Here is an 18,594-nt window from a genome sequence, read left to right as displayed (position 1 = left end):
GTGTGTATGTGTGTGGTTTATCGCATCCCAAAACAAACCAGCAGCCCATGGGTAATAAAACTGTACTATCTGTCATAGTAAATTACAAATATTGGTCTTTGCCTTGCTGCAGTCTCCTGATATTATGCTCAATGGTCTGCCTCTGACAATTATGCAGCCATTAACATTGTGTGTGTGTGTGTGTGTGTGTGTGTGTGTGTGTGTGTGTGTGTGTGTGTGTGTGTGTGTGTGTGTGTGCGTGTGCGTGTGTTGTGTGTGCGTGTGCGTGCGTGCGTGTGTGTGTGAGAGAGAGAGAGAGAGAGAGAGAGAGAGAGAGAAAGAGAGGGAGAGAGAAGGGGGAGCAATACAGAAAGAGGGAGAGGGAATATTGAAGAAATACACCATTAGAGATTTTATTGCACTGCAAATTCTAGAGCCCTCTTGTGCTTTGAATGTTCGCTAGCCGTCTTTTCTCGCTGTCTTTCTGTGGGTTTCACCGCCAAAAAACAAACAAACAAACAAACAAGAAGACAAGGAAGAAAACAGAAGGAAGGAGGAAAGGAAAGAATTGTGACATGCTTCTCCATGAGCACCCAGCTAACCACCAGACAAGTTGGGTTTATGGATATAGAACATGAGCAGAGGATTACCATCAATCAGCATGTCTATAGGAGCATGGGCCAAATGGGGGGTCCCAGGATAGCCCACCCTCACTCACTCACTCACTCACTCACTCATTCACTCACTCACTCACGCATTCACTCACTCACTCACTCATTCACTCACTCACTCATTCACTCACTCACTCACTCAGGCACTCAGGCACTAATGCAGTGGTTCTCAAACATTGAAATTTGCAGGTCTCCCCTTAACTTTGACAGTGTACAAATGGAACCATTTGGTTCCATTTGTACACTGTCAAAGTTACAGACTTGTAAGGGTCAATTTAGACCCCCAAAGGAACCTAGAGAGTCTCTGAAATCCACTTTGAGAACCACTGGCCTAATGCATTATTGCTTAACCCCTTGCGAGAGAAGAAAGAAAATAGCAGATCTACAAGTACAAATGTGTGCATAGATCAGAAAGTAGTCCAATCACCCTAACTCGGGTCTGTTTGACTGAGAATAGAGGTTTTAAGTGGTTAATACGAACTTGTTTATGATTAAAGCCATACTATGGACACATGATGATGTGGCCAGTTGGAGCCACAATGGCACTTACAACTTACAATGAAAGCGTTTCCCATCCATTCATTCAGCCTGACTCATCCGATCATCATTCTCAGAGACGCTCTGAACGGAGTGATGGACATTGGACAGGAGGAGAGTATAGGATCACCATCCCGGAGCGCGTTGTGCAACAAGGATCAACCTGCTCTGACTGCAGGGATGGCTGGACGTATATGAGAAGGAAAAGACTTCAGTCTGATAGGATTGGAGGGAGCGAGGTGAGTGACTGCAGGCAGCTCTTTATACATGATGGGATGCTTCTACTGATGTGTCGTGCTGTCGTGCATCATGATGAAGCTGTAGCCTACACGTCCCTCACGCTGGCGGAGAAAGAAAGAAAGAAAGAAAGAAAGAAAGGGGGAAAAAATAAAGGAGTGGTTGGTTGTCACAAGAAAGAGAAGCGCGCGAGAGAGAAAGGAATGCAGCGGCGTCAGTTCAGAAAAAAGCTAAGGTATGGCAACATGACTGGTGTCTTCCTCGCGCGCGTGCAAGACACCAGTCATGTTGCCAACTTGCCATACCTTAGCAACAGGCACGATTACGGTACATTTTATTGTTTTCCCCTGTAGCCAAGGTATGGCGGCCGCCATAGCTTGCCATACCCAATTGACGCATCTGAAGGAATGGGGGGCGTTTCCCGGCACAGCATCGCCTATTCTTACAGAAAGCATGGATGGATACAGTGTGGCATATTATGGACTGACTTCACCATGATCTCAAATAAAGCCGGACAGGGTATGAATGGGTAAGTTCAATCTATCTGGTTTATTATTTACAGTAAAGGCGTTTTGGATACAATTGCTCCGTATCGCTGATGGGGCTGTACACCAGTGGTTTTCAACCAGTGGTCCGAGGACCACCAGTGGTCCTTGAGGGGGTTCCAGGAGGTGGTCCCTGGCTAAATGATGGATATTTGGAAACCAAATGGACCCTTGTGGATCTTTAACTCTTGAGAGCGTAAAATGAAAACTTACGGGTCCATTTGGTTTAATTTTACACTCAATTATTGTTAAACATCTGCATTAGTCTACTTAATTTACAAGAAGTCTGCACAAATAGAGATAGGCTTATAGAAGAATACTTGTTAATAATGTTTTAATTATCTGTAGGCTATTATCTCTCCTATATGGTGGGCCTATATATAGACTACACATCAATAGCCTAAGTAGGCCTATGGAATTGTGGACACAATCTTGTTGAACGATAACAAAATATTCTAAGTTTTGGGGTCTGAGAGGTTAAATCTCATGCATCAAATGGTGGTCCGTGGCTCAAATGCCGAATAAATAATAGTCCTTTCCTTGATGTGAAAAGGGTTGAAAACAACTGCTGTACACCACTTCAGCTATACCTGCTCCAGGCGCTTTATCCCGTCCTGGATTATTTGATGAAAGTAAATTAAATGTACAATCTAGACCTAAATCCAGTGTCTGACCACCGTCTATAGGTTCGCGTGGCAGTGGCACAGGATCAAAGCCCAATCGATTTAATAGCGGCGTGCGTGATTTATTATTTTGCTAACTAACGAAATGTCCCACCACCAGTAGGCTACTATCACATGACTTAACGAGAAGATTTACTGCTGCGGGCATTTTAAAATGGACAGTATTTCTACATTTCCCTTAATTGTAGCCTGTGCTATATTGGAGATCATTAAGGTAAATAAAACCCGAGTTTGGTCTTATGGTCAGGAGAGGGTTAAGATTCAATTCACGTTTTGCCTCTCGGTCTGAACTGGGTTCTCCTTGTTAGTGCAACCGGATGTATTTACAAACAAAGAAAGCCTAATATCCAAGCCTGTCACGTAGGAGACAGGTGCCGGCTATCTGCAATTTTACAGTGGTTTGAGCAATGGTTCTCAAAGTGGGGTCCGGGGACCCCCAGGGGTCCTTGAGGGTGTTCCAGGGTGTCCCCATCTAAATGATTGTTAGGAACCAAATGGACCCTTATGGGTATGTAACTCTGAGAGTGTACAAATGGAAGCAAATGTACCCTAACAGGTCCATTTGGTTCCATGTGTACACTCTCAGAGTTAAATTAACATTGATTTTACAATATGAATTGGGGTCCCAGAGATAGAAATGCCATTAAATGGGGGTTCGTAGCCTATAATGCTTGTCAAACTGCGGGTCCTTGAAATTAAAATGGTTGAGAATCAATGCTAGAGCCATAATTTTCAAATGGGGGTCCGTGGGCTATTAAGTGTCAATTTCGGGGTCCTTTACATGAAAAAGTTTGAGAACCACTGGTTTAGGTTGTCTGGTATCTGGGCTAGTAGGCCAAGAGGAACCTGCTATTGCAGGCCCAAGTTGTATGAAAACTAAAGTGTCTTGTAAGTTTGTCATGGGAAGTTTTGCCAAACACACACATTTCTATCCATTTTTTTTATTGCACTGCAGGCTGAATTTGTTGTAAGAGTACCATAAAGCTGTCTATTTTTATGTCTGGGTAATGACTATTAGACCTCACAGGGCAGCCCAATGACTGGAAAGATTTGCGGGTTGCATGAGAATAAACATCTTCACAGCAGTGCCTTTAGTTCCAAGCAATTAAGCAGTAATGTCGCTGAGCCCTGTGTCCAGCCGTTCTCTGTCTCCTTCATGCTAAACATGTCTCCTCGGTGGTTTATCTTTGGCCCTGGCTCCAGGGTTTGCGTAGCAGCTGAATAACTTAAGAGTAAGAGGCTAAGGAATTGGAAAAGGCTGTTACAGTAGGCTACAGTATGTGACTCAAATGTGAACAGGGCCATGTCTTTCTCAACATTCAAGCTCTGTGGTTGACATAGGTTGAGGTTGACTTTTAAAGTCCAGACCAGAAAATAGATTTCCGTTTTTTGGTCAATGTATCCATTTCTATCTCTGAGAGTGTACAACTGTAACCAAATGAACCCCAGAGAGTTAAATGAACAGTCTGGATTTGATTGTGTGATCTGGGCCCAGCACATTCGAGTCAGAGCTGACAGTTTAGCTCTCTCACATGGTGATCCTCAAAAAAGACACCTGGGTATGTTTCCAATTAGCCAGTATATGTGTTCCAGTGACAGCCAGTCTACAGAGCCATGCAGACACACTGGGCTGGCCAGCAGGACAGCAGCAGGGTTTATTTTTACACTAGGGGTCTCTGACACCGACGTAACACTTCTGAGAAGACATGTCCAGTTGAGTTGTCATCATCATAGTCAATCAACATCATCATCATCGTCATCATCACATCGCTCCAGAGATGGACGATTGTTAGATATCGTCGTTGTCGGGTGGAAACCTTGTATGTCCAAAACCGTTTGTTTTGTATTTATCATTTTAAAAATGATTTAAACTAGTGAAAACAGCCGATCTACAAGCACACAACGCCGCATTGTGTGCTTGTAGACCTGCTGTTTTCACTACTTTTGTTTGACGGCCTTGTATGATGAAGCAGGGCTTTGCTTTGCGAAAAGAATTACACATTTGAAACTTGGCGATACGAGGTTTCTGCCTGACAGTGACGATATGGAGGCGAGGGGTGGCGATGGAGGGACGGACTGAAGCCTAATTTGTCACATTTTGCCATCAAATCGGTTCCTTCTTGGCGAGCGGCGTGGCCGTATGGTGGAGAATAAATTGGGCTTAAGGGGGAGTGTAGTTTAATGAGGGAATCGGGTGTCCTCCTCTCGACAGGAGATAGCCTGGCTAGTTTTTATTTATTTATTTTCCCCTTCTTCTTGGCACTTCCTGTCAATGGCGAGGGAAGGGGCCAGGAAGTGGACAGCTGCTGGGATGAGTGTGCTAGCGAGAGATTTGACAGAGGCAGACAAGCATCTCCTGTAGTGTCAGACTGGCCTGCGTTGGGGCATCACAGCCCCAGCTCTGCTCCGGTCTGTCTAATGCCAAGTGATTGGTAAGTTGATACAGAAAGTGATGCATGATTTATCGTATGTCTGAAAGGATCAAACTGAGATTAGAGTACCGGGAGGGAGGGAGGGAGGGAGAGAGAAAGAGAGAGAGAGAGATGGAGAGAGAGAGTACTAAGTGGGAGATATAGAGAAAGACTACATACATTCATTTATCAATTTTGTAGCTCTGGGAGTCTACAAATTTAGCCGAATGGGGTTACAAATGGACCTTGGTTAGATTTGCACACTCCCAGAGTCAAATGGACGCTGAGGATTTTACTGTGCAGATAACGAGAAAGAAAGGGAGAGAGAGAGAGAGAGAGAGAGAGAGAGAGAGAGAGAGAGAGACAAATCGTGTTTGTAAACCAGCCTTTTTCCACAGGGAGCTGTCCGTGGTACTGATGCATTTCCTCCTCCTCCTCCTCCTCCCTCATCTTCCCATCCCCCTTTCCCACCCCCACCCCCTCTCCTCCTCCCTCCTCAGCTGTTGATTGGCATCTACTGTGTCTCTAATTGGCAAGTGTGGACATGGGGGGAGTCAGGCTTATTCTCCATGGGACAGGCCTAGAGAGAGAGAGAGAGGCTGCACTAGGGAGAAAGCAAAGCATATCAAGAGTCAAGAGAGAGACAGAGAGAGAGAGAGAGAGAGAGAGAGAGGGAGGGAGGGAGGGAGGGAGGGAGGGAGGGAGAGAGAGATGCCAAAGGGAAATAGAGAGAGATGGTAAAGGGATAGAAAACGGCATAATGGGGGATGCAGAGAGGAAGGAGGTGAGCACGGTACACCTGTTTGTTAATGAGTGTCTCCCCTCAGTGCAGTGTAATGTAAAGTGACATGCCTGCCCTCTCCCTGAGCACTTGGCTAAACGCTTGTTTGATACCGGGGTGCGGAGGGGGCGGGTGTCTGCTGGCAGTGCAGTTTGTTTACATGAAAAACCTCAGGTAAACATGCACAGTGGGCTGCAGGTGTGTGTGTGTGTGTGTGTGTGTGTGTGTGTGTGTGTGTGTGTGTGTGTGTGTGTGTGTGTGTGTGTGTGTGTGTGTGTGTGCGCGCGCGCGCGCGCGCGTGCGTGCGTGCCTGCGTGCGTGCGTGTGTGGATGTCTATTGTAGTGACCACTTAAGCCTTGTTGTAATTTATTTTTGAATGGCCAAAAATGTTACAAGCGACCGATCTACAAGTGTTAAGACATGTGTAGATCTGCTAGTTTTGCTATTGTTGAAGATGTCTGATGATTTTTTACAATTTCCATTTAATGACATGCCCAATAATAGGGAAGGCAGGTTAAAGTGCTAAACTAATGCTCTGCTAATTTCACGAATGATACAAATTGTGGCATGAAGTGTGGATAATATATATCACAATTCTGTTGCCGTTTTAAAAGATTTGTCCTTTTGTTTTCTATCTTTTCTAGGTGCTGTTCTTACCGATTTTTCTTCATGGATCTCCTCCCCTTTTCCCATCCTTACTCTTGGACGATGAGGACAAAGAAAGGCACATGCAAAGAGAGGAAAATACACGGACACAACTAGTTCAAACTAAGGACAGAGGAAGGGATGAAGGGGAGGAGGTTAGCCCCTTTGCTCCGGTCTCGACCACGGGTATTCTTGGGTTGATAATACAGATGTGGATGTTATTGCTTGAGAATACGCGTAGTCGAGAGGAAGCTTTATCAACTGCACTGGACTGCATTTTACCCAATAGACCACAAGCCCAAAAAACAATAGTACACAGTAGTACCTGTTTATCTAGAGGAAGTCATGACAATGTGTGTATGTTTAATTTACCCCTCGTCATTTATTTTCATCTTTTTTTTTTACGTCGAAAAGCACTCTTCAGTGAAAAGCTTATTTTGTATAATCAAAATAAATAAATAAAATAAACTTCTACTTAGAATGCAATCAATGCCAAGCAGATGGTTAAATCAATTCCAGACACTGAAAAGGTTTTAACACTTTGCCACTTAATGCCGGCCTTGTGGAGGAACTGAGTTGGTGTCGCCAGCTGGATTCACACTCATGCATTTAGGTGGAAGACTTGTTTCATCCGCTATAGGATAATCCCTGGGTATTAGGTAAAGGAGATTAACACAAATATTAATTCCTTACATTCCTCATTACATCTTTTTGTCAGGCAGTAGCACACTCGAGACAAGAGAGAGAGAATAACTTTATGCCTGGCTTTCACTCTCCTTGTCCTCAGCTCAGACAGACCCTAAACTCTAGTTCAGGTGTGTCCTGCAGCATAAAAGGCACAGGACTGTGACTCACAGGACTGTGAGTTCAGACTGGTACAGTACTGTACCAGTCTGAACCACTGTCAACCTGGTGTCCCTATTCTGGGAATGTCAAAATACTGTAGGTGAGAATGTTACATAGACTTATCAAATAGCCTACTCTAAGTGAACAATATACATACTGTACATTTACCAAAATTGGTAAAATTGCCTATTTTGAAAAATGGGGCTCAATTGCTTAAACTTCACCCATCCCTCTTAGAGTCCACAGACACCAGGAGCGATGTCAATAAACGATGCAAATATAAAATAAATCATATGTGATAAACGCTCCTGCTGTGGACGGGGACCTTTGCCCTCCTGTTTGTGATGACTTGCATGTGAGTGTGGTGCCTGTATCAGCAATAAGACATACATGAAGACATGTCAATACTTAGAATGGCTACGGTACGTATATTTCAGCCCTCTGTTCAGCTGACTAGCTTGTCATAGTTGACTCAAGCACTTGAAGGTACACAAACAGACACATTCTTTTTTTTAAACTTAATTTTTATTTTAGGCGCAGACACATTCACCTATTGCATTACTGTAGTAGGGAATCACTAAGTCTGCATACAGTACCAGCAGGAAAATAAGTAAGTACATATGTGTGTAGTACTCTCTCTCTCTCTCTCTCTCTCTGTGTGTGTGTGTGTGTGTGTGTGTGTGTGTGTGTGTGTGTGTGTGTGTGTGTGTGTGTGTGTGTGTGTGTGTGTGTGTGTGTGTGTGTGTGTGTGTGTGTGTGCGCGCGCGCGCCTGTGTTTGTGCGCACGCACGTGTGTGCGTGTGTGGACTGGACACTCACTCACGTATGCACATAAACAAACTGCACCTTCATTTGCTGGATCCGCATGCCAGTGGGGAAATAAGGCATTGATTGATTTTATGGGGGACTATTTTTAGTCTGAATGATGAATGTTTGTGTCTGATCAGGTTGAAGTGTGGGTCTCGGTATTACGCAGATGTCAAGCCTTGATTAACTAGGTACCAAAGGTGCTGGAATAAAATGCATTAAATTACATTTTTGGTGCATTAGCATTATTGCTACAAGTGTTGTAAATCAACGAATCAACCCTCTCTCTTGCAGAGTCTGCAATTTCTTGGTGTCTTTTAGCACAAATAGATATATTACCCTCTGTCACGTTTAAATGCCATAATGTCCTACGTTTGCACAATCAACTCTCTCATATGCACAGCATGTACTTAATACAGTTTTTAATGGACAGTGTGCAAACTTGTTGAATGGGCAATACAGATTATATGGTTTTATGGTTAGGCATTTGTGTGTGCTTCCAAGCAACAAAATGACTATTGTGCTCCAGGTGCCTAGCAACCGAATCCCTCTGTTTCCACGGAAACGGTTGCTGCGCACTCACTGTGTGGGTGATTGGCAACCTTGACAACAGAGACAGAGTGACACTTGACCTCGCGTGCTGAATGGGAAAGCAGAGAAAGAGTGAGAGATGGAAGAGAGAAAAGGAGGGAGAGAGAGAGAGAGAGGGCCCAGGGAATGTGTGTTTATGTGTCTGTGGGGGGATGCGGGTAAGGAGGTAGAGGACAGACTAAGTGATAATCATTCCCCATTGTAATCATCCCCCAGCATTCTTTGTAAGGTATTGTGAATACCTCTCCAGCTGGGTTCCATCATCAAACATAATACACTGTTGCACACATGCTCCCTCGGTAGAGAGCCCATGCAAGGCACTCCACATCTCATCTATTATCACTCAGCCTGCCGGGTGCCTAGCCTTGCTACACTGTGTCTCCTTTCATTCGCTGTCAGGCGGAAATCTTGTATGTCCAAAACGGTTACTTTTCAGGAAATGGGGAGAAGGGGGTGAAAAAAAATGTGTTCCAAAGCATAAAATCGAGTTATGTTGTCACAAGTTCTTAATACTTTTAATTGGTTCAATATTTATGAAGCTCACAAACACACTTAACCCATTTCACTTTTTAAATTGTTAAAAAATAGCAAAGATACCGTAGCAGACCTACACGCTCACAACGTATCGCAGTGCAATGTGATGAGCTTATACTGTAGTTAGGCTATTTACACTCGACAATTTATGATATATATATATATATAAATATATATATCGTCGTTGTCGGGTGGAAACCTCGTATCTCCAAGTTTCAAATTTGTATATTCTTTTGCAAAGTAAAGCCCTGCTTCATCATACAAGGCTGTTGCACAAAAGTAGTGAAAACAGCAGATCTACAAGCACACAACGCCTCGCGGTGCGAGGCGTTGTGTGCTTGTAGATCGGCTGTTTTCACTAGTTTAAATAATTTTTGAAATGATAAATGCAAAACCTAACGGTTTTGGACATACAAGGTTTTCACCCGACAACGACGATATATATATATATATATATATATGGAGATATGAGGTTTCTGTCCGACAGCAACGATTTGCTACATCCTGCTCCGCTGGAATAAATGGATGCCGAACTCCTGGAAAAGTGTCAGTCACCGATGCCACAGGAGACCACATGAGACACTACAGTCATGTCTTTGACATTGATACACAGAGGATTTCCAACTGTTGCACTGGTGAAATAATGATGGTTCCTTCCACGCTCTATAGCCAGGCAATAGACTGTTCCCACTTTTTTTCCCCTTTTCTTTACACCTCATCAAATAGCTAAAAGGTTACCATGTTTATGTGATTATCTTCCATAATCTAATATACAATCGAACAAGTACAGTAGTACTATGATATTCATGGTTTATGATAAATCTAAAATATTGGTGCAATCTTATTGGTGCAAAGAACTACAAAGCATTTGTTTCAGTATTCTAAATATAATGACCAAAATGTGAAGGCACAACTCAATGAGTGCCAATCACGAGATATCTCGGGATATATCATCGCATCCCATAGTGCCAATCACGAGATATCTCGTGATTAAAAAAAAAAAAAAAAATTTTTATTTTTTTTATTTTTTTTTGGACCCCATCAAATCTAGTGAACATGATTTCAATCGCGATTTTGCATGTTCCACCCCCATACAACCCCATCTAACATACAGGGCGGCCATGTTTGTTTACATAACATGTAAAACATAATGGCTATTATCTCAAGAATGCCTGAACGGATTTCCAATCGGATTTTTTTGTTTGAAAGCTGTGAACAAACTGCACAAATCCACTCCAATGCAATCCCTTGGATTTTTTAGAGCTCATTCTTCTCTGTTTTTTTCCCATGCATGAGGTGTGCAAGGTTTAATCATGGCTAAGTTGACGAAAATAAGGCTTTTAAAATGCTTGGTAGCCAATAGCTAACTTCAAGCTAACTTCATCCTCTTCCTGTACATGCACAAAGGAAAGTGTTCAGGCAAGTCATGGCTGCAGGGCTTCTGCATATACCAGCATATCTCTATGGGATTGTCTATGGCACTCTGGGCACCCTCTAGTGGTGAAAGGGTGGCATTAAATGAGTTAATTATGAAAATCCATGTTGAAGTAAACAAAATGTGGATTTCATATTAGCCAGTAGTAATTGGCTTACTGTCCCAACTTTCTTTTAGGACAGCATACATTTTTAACCATATGAATACAATTAATGTGTGGTTTTGTCTGTACTCTGAACTCTCCTTCTTTAGTGGGTTCTCTGCATGGCATGTTAGCAATTTTACTGTGTCATTCCATCTGCCACCACCTGGTGGCCTACAATGCTTTGGCGCTATGGTTGATTGATTGAATACTTGATTAGAAGTTCGCGTAGGAAAAGTACAGGACAGTACAGTTCAGGTATAAGGTCTACTAATAGGATTTAAACCACAATAGCTTGTTTACATTGTCCTGTTGTACTCAATTCATAAAGCAATGATGTTATTCATGTGACACATAACACTTTTTTTCTAAACAAATTTTTTATTATAATTTTTTGCATAAAATACATTACAAATTCAAAAAGGGCAATCAATTTGGATTGGCAACGTCACTGAAAAAGTGATATCTCAGGCCTGTATTGTATCACCCCTTGATACTGCAACCATATTGCACCTATTTTTAGAGAATTCATAAAAGGTATCAAAACTATTTTTTGCTATGTGAATGAATTATTCAACACTAATGGCTGTCAGTGTGAGGAAACACTCGACACTGCAGGTTCAGGGGGTAATTTAATTATAGTAGAGCATCACTACCTCCGAGACCCTGATTTGATTTGCACCTTTTTTTCTACATGCTACAAAAAGAAAATAAGCATCAATCTCTAGCAACACATTTTTCCTTCTCTCCATTGGAATGACCCGATGCTGTGAATAATGGATTAGCGTTAATGTTAAGAATTTACAACTCAAGAAATGCCATCATGCCAGGTGTCACTGGGATGATTGATATCGTTTTGCATCACTTAAAGACGTTGCTGAGAGAAAGAAAGGACATGTTCCAAGTCAGCTACAGCTGCATTACATCAGGATGTTGCAACCTTGGACTGTGTCACAGCATCATCTGCATAGCTGGAGGTCTAGAATTGCATAAATATACAGCCATGGCTATGCCATGTTAACCACATGTACCCTAGTGTCCTTCTTCTGGGCATGTCATAATAGGCAAATATCTACATGCTCAAAAGCTCACAATGTTGTAGACCTGCTGTTTTTGGCCAAAGAGATTTGGTATAGAGGGGAAAAGGAGAGGACCAAGTATAGACCCTGGGGAGACTCCAGTCAACAAAGTCAATTGGGCCCCAAATAATTACCAAAATACTAAGATTTTTATGATAATATAAACATAGTTTTAACAAAAGTAATGTTTAACATTTTCTTTGTATTTTGTCTTTAAAACCTTGACAAATGTGTCGTCACCAATATTGATAAATAGGCAATTACTACATTGGCTGCGTTGATCCAAGCCGGAACACACAACAACACACAACATGTTTATCAAAATCCAATTCAATTTGAGTGATCGTTAAAATAAATATGCTTTGAGAAGGCAATGCTGGAAGCTTTCAGGACTTTCAAGTGGGCCCTGTTCCAGAAAAGGTTTAAGTGGTTAAAAGGGTTCTACAGTAGAAATTCTGGCACTGTACAATCATTACCACTGCAATGTGGTAAAGAATTCTATGGAGCCCATTTGGAACATGCACTCGTACTAGATAATGCAGACATATTTGTCTAGAGATTGTATGACCGTGGACAGATGTATATTAAAATTCATAACATAAATCAAGTCTTAATATGTACACCAACCCATTCCCTAGTGCTGTGTCACTATCATTCTGTAACTATTCTGACAGAAATTGTCTCTTATTCATGGTCATATGGATACAGTGTCACTCATGATTTGCAAGCAGAAATAGCTCCAACACAATTTTGAGGATCTATTTCTCCCAATCTAATAAACCAACTGCTTCTAGAAATGGTGAGGTTTAAAGCTGCAAGCCAGAACTTAACTTACTAAATAAAATGTTATTTTAAAAACCCAGTATGACAAAAATATTATTTTTTATTTGGTTCACGTTTTTCTTTTTTAGAACTAGCAACATCTGTAGTGGTTGAGGGTGGTCACCCTTTCATCTTTCATTGAGACACTTTAGATCCTTGTGTCAGTTATTAACACTACTGGGTAGGACAAAAAAGTTACGGATTGCAGCTTTAAGTCTAATGATTATTCACATCAGGGTGGAAAGACATCGATTTGGTATATACTGTATGTGAGGTCAAGATTTCTTTCCACCTGGCCAACTCCGCTGGATCTGTGGGCACATTAAAGGGAAGAATGGACTGTGTACACAAGTACAGAGTGAATCCTGAGCATTCCATTTAAACCTGAATGTGTAAAAATGGACCGTTACAGGACCGTTTTGACACTCGCTGGATTTTGCTGTGTGGGCTGTACCTAAAAGTCTGAGCTGATGACCTTATGCAAAAGGAAGACGGAACCATTACAAGGCTGAGCAGGAGTGCTTTCTTTTGCTGCGTTTTGTGATTATACTATAGATTTGAATCTCAACTGACAATCCAGCAACCAGTTTAAAACTGCAAAGTACAGTACACTCCTTAAATTTAGCCATTTGTAACTCTGAGGGAGTACCAATGTAACCAAATGGACCCTTATGAGTCCATTTGGTTACATTTGTACTCTCTCAAGAGTTATCCGCAATCAGCACCCCCACTCCGACGAGCTTAGCCTCTGTGCCACCTCCACGTTCTTGTCCACCTCCAGATAGGCCTCGGCCCCAAACAAGGGCTACTGGTTGGCAGATTCACAGGCATCTATCCAGTCACTGTACACATCCACAGCTTCTGACAGATCTGATGAACCCTGTATTAAGGAGAATCAGTCTTGATGCATTAAACAAAATGTGTACCAGTAATATCCGGTGTGTTCATTTTACTCTTTGAAGCGTAAACATTTACCAATAAGGGTCAATCTTTACACTTTCAGAGTTAAAGTAAAACACGGTTTTGCTGTGTTGACTATCAAGCCCATTACAGAAATTATTTTGATGGTTTGGTCAAAGAGTTAGCATCCACCACACATCAACCAGACAGCATCAAAAGCTTTTTAGACATTGAACTGATGTCAGGCTAACATAAGAGAATCTGAGAGATTCCTTGAACTCTGTGACACCAACATCTGTGTAGCAGAGATCAAAACTCAAATAAGTGGAATGGATTATTTTACAGTTTTTTCTCATGAATGACTCATGAATCCTGGTCATCTGTGCAATGTTGGCAATGGAATATTTGACCTGCATACACACATAATATTTTCACTCATATCAGGAATATTTGAATATCTGACATGTTTGCTCTGTTCTTTCTTTCCACTTCTATTCTTCTTATATACGGATGAAACTTGTATGAAAAATAGCTTTACCCACTTCCTTACTGCGTGACAACAACAAAAACTCACACCTGTGTGAAGTGAGCTGTGACTTCACATGAAAATGCTGTTTCTGAAGAATTTCGTCTTACCTATTTATTTAATATATTGTGTTATCACATGAAGTTTGACCACTTTTTTTATGGAGAAATCATCAAATACCTATTTTCCCCTCATGGACATACTCATTGAAGCGGTTAGCAACGCTCAAAAAAATAAAAGCCTAATAATAATTATTATTATATTTATTATAATAATTATTATAGGATAGCACATCATAAATGTATAGTGATTTTCTAGACACTTAAAGACACCGAGTGTCTATGGGTCTCTTGTTGATGCTCCAAGGCCGCAGACAACCTCACAGTGCCGACATTCTAATGTAAATCAGATATTCTATTCATCACGTTACATGCTATGCAATCTGCACATGAATATGTCTCTACGTCTGAATAGGATACAGGTAATAGGTGTCTGGAACTCCTCCAAGCAGACTGTACAGGATATTATCCCAGTGTTTCTGCTTCTCTCCCTGTTGACACAAGAGACAAACAACATAAGCTCTACTAAAATCTCAACTTCTTTAGCTGTGAGAAAATAGGTGCAATACATTAATGCAGTGGTTCTAAACTTTTTCAAGCGACTCCCCTAAAATCATATTTGAATTGGGACCCCCCACCCCGATAAGCACTTGGAATTGTATGAGTTGAGGCATTACATTTATTTTGATTCGGCTCCACAGATAAATATTGTGAAAATAGCAGATCTACAAGCTCACAAGCTTGTGGATTGGCTATTTTCAAAGTTTTTACCTTTTCATCTCAGTTTTTTATATAATAGTATAGTGGTCTTATTGTTTTCTTTCTTTATTTTTTATTAGGTATTACAAAGGTCTTAAAGGTCCTTAACCCATTTAGGCCTAGAATTATTGACTGCTTTAACCAGTGAAAAATAGCAGATATACAAGCTCACAGCGCAGCACCGAGTGCCGCGCTGCGAGCTTGTAGATCTGCTATTTTTGAAAAAAAGTCGTGAAAATGTATGCAAATCTTACTGTATTTTCAAAGCGAACGTTTGTAATTGTTAACTCAAATTTTGCTTCTGGGTGGTCCATGGAACTAAATATTTTGAGACGGGGGTCCGTGGCCAAATAAATATCATTTTGGGGGTCCTTCACATGAAAAGGTTTGAGAACCACTGGCATAGTGGTCTCTCAAGAACAGACTAACTGAGCTCCATTTAAGTGAAAAGGACCTTTTCTTTGACGATGGCTGGCCAGATTGCTGACATAGAAACATAGTTTTTTTCAAAAAATCTTAGAAGGATTCAAAAGACACTTCGGGTCAAAATTCAAATTTTCACGTTTTTTCAAAAATAGCAATCTACAAGCTCGCAGCGCGGCACCGATCTGCTATTTTTCAATAGTTAAAGCATAAAATAATGAAACACAAATTGTGTACCCGTTCTGAATGGGTTAAAGGTCCTTAAATTGTCACTTCACTGTCATCTGGGGACCCCTCCATAAAGAACATGTAAATAATGTAACTGTGTATGTTGTGTTTCTTACATTTTGACATCACAGGACTTCTCGTGGTTGCAGAATGGACAGGTGAACTGGGTGTCCAGGTCCCCAGTCAGCTTCTTCTTGGGAGGGGGCTTTCGCTTGGACTTGCGGCGACCCATGATGACAAACTCTGTGCAGTTATACTAACTGTGCAGTAAATAAACAGTAACAACACGTGTAAACAATTATATTAATACCACTTATTCAAGAGTAGTAGGTTACAATGTGTATAACCTGATACATTGAAAAACAAACTAGAAGTATATAAGAAGTAACTAAGTACATTTACTTAAGTACTAAGTACAGTTTTTAGGTATTTGTACTTAACAATTTCCAATACTTTTACTATACTCCACTAATCTCAGATCTATTGTACTTTTACTCCACTACATTTATTTAAAAACCTTAGTTACTAGTTACTTTGTAGATGTATTATTATTACAAAACATACATAACAACTTCAGTCCTATAGCCTATATATATTTAGGCCTTTTGAAAATAACCGATCTACAAGCTCACAATGCGTCACGATGTGAGCTTGTAGATCTGCTATTTTCAAAATATTTGTATACATTTGAAAACTTAAAATGGGAAATTCGGCATAATAATCAGTACTTTTACTTTTGTTACTTTAAGTACATTTTGATACGAATAGGCCTACCTTTGTACTTTTACTCAAGTAGCCTACATTTTGAATTCCAGACTTTTACTTGAGTAAGAAATGTGAGTAGCCTAGTGTTTTTCCACCACTCTACATGCTCCATGAAGCTGGCTAGGTGGTTAGCTTATTGATTCCCGAGTCCAAATGATCAACAGTTTCCTATATGGAGGAGTTAAGGGGATAACTGTCCAGAGACGTGTGTTTAAATGACACGTTTAAAGGTAGAACCATAATGGCCGCCGTGTGTAAAATGTATATAAAGTTTTATAACTTGTTTACCTGCCGTATGGAAAACACACGTTGTGGCAACTTAGAGGAGGAGGAAGTGACTATCCTGTCAAATCCTGTTACGATGTTCACGACGTGATTGGACGACAGGACGCCGTTCTCCGCAGTCTATTGGCTCTGGGGAAACGTCCGTCAAGTTGATTGACGTAGAAGGCTTTTCAGTTTGCATATCCCTTATTGTTTATGACATATCCGCCACAAAGCGGATACGGAAACAGAGTACTTAACGTGGTAGAAATGTGCAGTTGGACGTCACCGGATACAGTAGGCGGGCTCCAAACCGGATCTGAGCAATTAGCAAGAACATGGAAACCAGGCTTTCCACCACTGGCACGATAATAGCAGACCTACAAGCTCACAACGCGACGGGACCAGGACTGGACGCGGCGCGGTGTGAGCTTGTATGTCTGCTATTTTCGTGCTTGTAGGAGGTCTGCTATTTTCTGACGGTGTCTGTCAGGCAGTCCAGTCAAGCTGCAGCATGTGTCCACATGGTGGCGACAACAGCTCAGGTATGTTGTTTTATTAACTGACGCATGCTGCTGTTAACCACGCCAAAACAACACATTCAACCACTGGAAAGAAACTATGCCAACTTTGTTCCTCTTCTTGACAGAGTTGTTTGTAAGTAATTTATGGTCTGAATAAGTTTAATGGTCTGAATTTCTTCCTCAAAACTCTTCACGTTCAAGCGGGGGGAGTGTCTGAAGTCTGCAGGTTCGTGGTAGCTAAATAACGTAAACAAAGGTAGGCATGAGGAAAATCTTGTTCAGAATGTGTGAAAGTGCTCAATGACTTGGTGAAAATGAACGTTTAATTACCAGGGAGGGAGTTTAGGCTTATTTACGATGGTTTTCGACCACATTTATGCCAGTGTGGTTCTCAACCATTTTCGTGTCATAAAGACCCCCAAATTCACATGTTTTTGTATTTCCTCCGAGGGGACCCCCATCTGAAAAGATGTGCCAGGGTCAGGGTGGTATGCTACTGGACTCCTTAGACGTTTTGTGTTAAAACCTTTCAAAAGTAACTAAGTACATTTATTTTTTTGGAGTATCTTTACTTTTTTTGCAATACTTTCACTCGAGTAGTTTATTAACTAATATTTAACCCTTTTAGTCCAATAACTATACATTTCTAGGAACTAGGAAGGTTTTCCCCTCATTCATTCATTCATTAATTCATTCATTCTAAAATGCAATTGGCCACATGCTGTTCTCACTGAAGGAAACCAATCACAGCACCCTACTACCCACTCTCAAATGGGATGGATAATAGCAAAATGTCATCCAGGATATCCTTCTTTCTATCAGTGATACAGGTGATACTGACAATGATCTGAGAAGAATGTGCTAAGTCTGACTATTTCAATGAGTCTGGCAAAACAACAAACCACATGGCCAGATCTCAATGACTGTGCTACTTTGACTTGTAGCAAAGTAAATTTGACCAGTATCTGTTGTACTGGAGTTGAGTACTTATAGTCCACCACTGAAAATAGCATACAGTATTTACGTAGCAACAGTTCTGAGCGTGTACATAGGCTACTTTCAAATAGATGGAAATTAGTGGTTAAAACTGTTCCTCCTGTGGCTGGGGACCCCTTTTAGTTTGAACCCCCTCCTAAAGTACCCGTGGGAGTGGTGCCTGGACCCCACTCCCATGTCAGAACCACTGACCTATGTTGTACCTGTGTGTAGGGCTGTCACAATTATTACATAATCGTCTAATCGCAATTATTTGACATAATTGCAAATATTTTGTCATAATCGTCATAATCGTGAATGTTGAAAAATGTTCATACATTTACAAACATTTTCAGAAATAGTGGAAATGGCAGATCTACAAGCTCACAACGCATCGCAACGCGTTGTGAGCTTGTAGATCGGCT

The 18,594-nt window shown here is 41.3% G+C and overlaps 1 protein-coding gene across 1 annotated transcript; it reads right to left on the bottom strand.

Annotated features, from left to right (window-relative positions):
* Positions 1–11,212: 11,212 nt before the first annotated feature.
* On the bottom strand, positions 11,213–16,737 carry LOC308281429 (transcription elongation factor 1 homolog). Its single transcript, XM_080721606.1, has 4 exons — positions 16,695–16,737; positions 15,758–15,901; positions 14,652–14,722; positions 11,213–13,616 (listed from the first exon to the last, which is right to left on the bottom strand). Exons 2-4 carry the CDS (start codon positions 15,871–15,873, stop codon positions 13,552–13,554), a joined length of 252 nt encoding a protein of 83 aa, XP_080577732.1. The 5' UTR covers positions 15,874–15,901; positions 16,695–16,737; the 3' UTR covers positions 11,213–13,551.
* Between the last annotated feature and the right edge of the window lie 1,857 nt (positions 16,738–18,594).

The sequence above is a fragment of the Nannobrachium achirus genome (genome assembly GCF_963921795.1).
Source record: "Nannobrachium achirus genome assembly, chromosome: 3".
Taxonomy (NCBI): Eukaryota; Metazoa; Chordata; class Actinopteri; order Myctophiformes; family Myctophidae; genus Nannobrachium; species Nannobrachium achirus.
The sequence above is the reverse complement of the archived record's forward strand: the minus strand, read 5'-3'. Positions and strand labels throughout refer to the sequence as shown.

What these genes read in the sequence shown, in the direction of transcription:
- LOC308281429 (XM_080721606.1), bottom strand. Translation starts at nt 15,873, where the DNA reads ATGGGTCGCCGCAAGTCCAAGCGAAAGCCCCCTCCCAAGAAGAAGCTG. An exon ending in AAGTCCTGTGATGTCAAAAT is followed by an intron (nt 14,723 to 15,757) that starts GTAAGAAACACA and finishes TTGTGTCAACAG; the next exon opens with GGAGAGAAGCAGAAACACTG. An exon ending in GTTCCAGACACCTATTACCT is followed by an intron (nt 13,617 to 14,651) that starts GTATCCTATTCA and finishes AGGGTTCATCAG; the next exon opens with ATCTGTCAGAAGCTGTGGAT.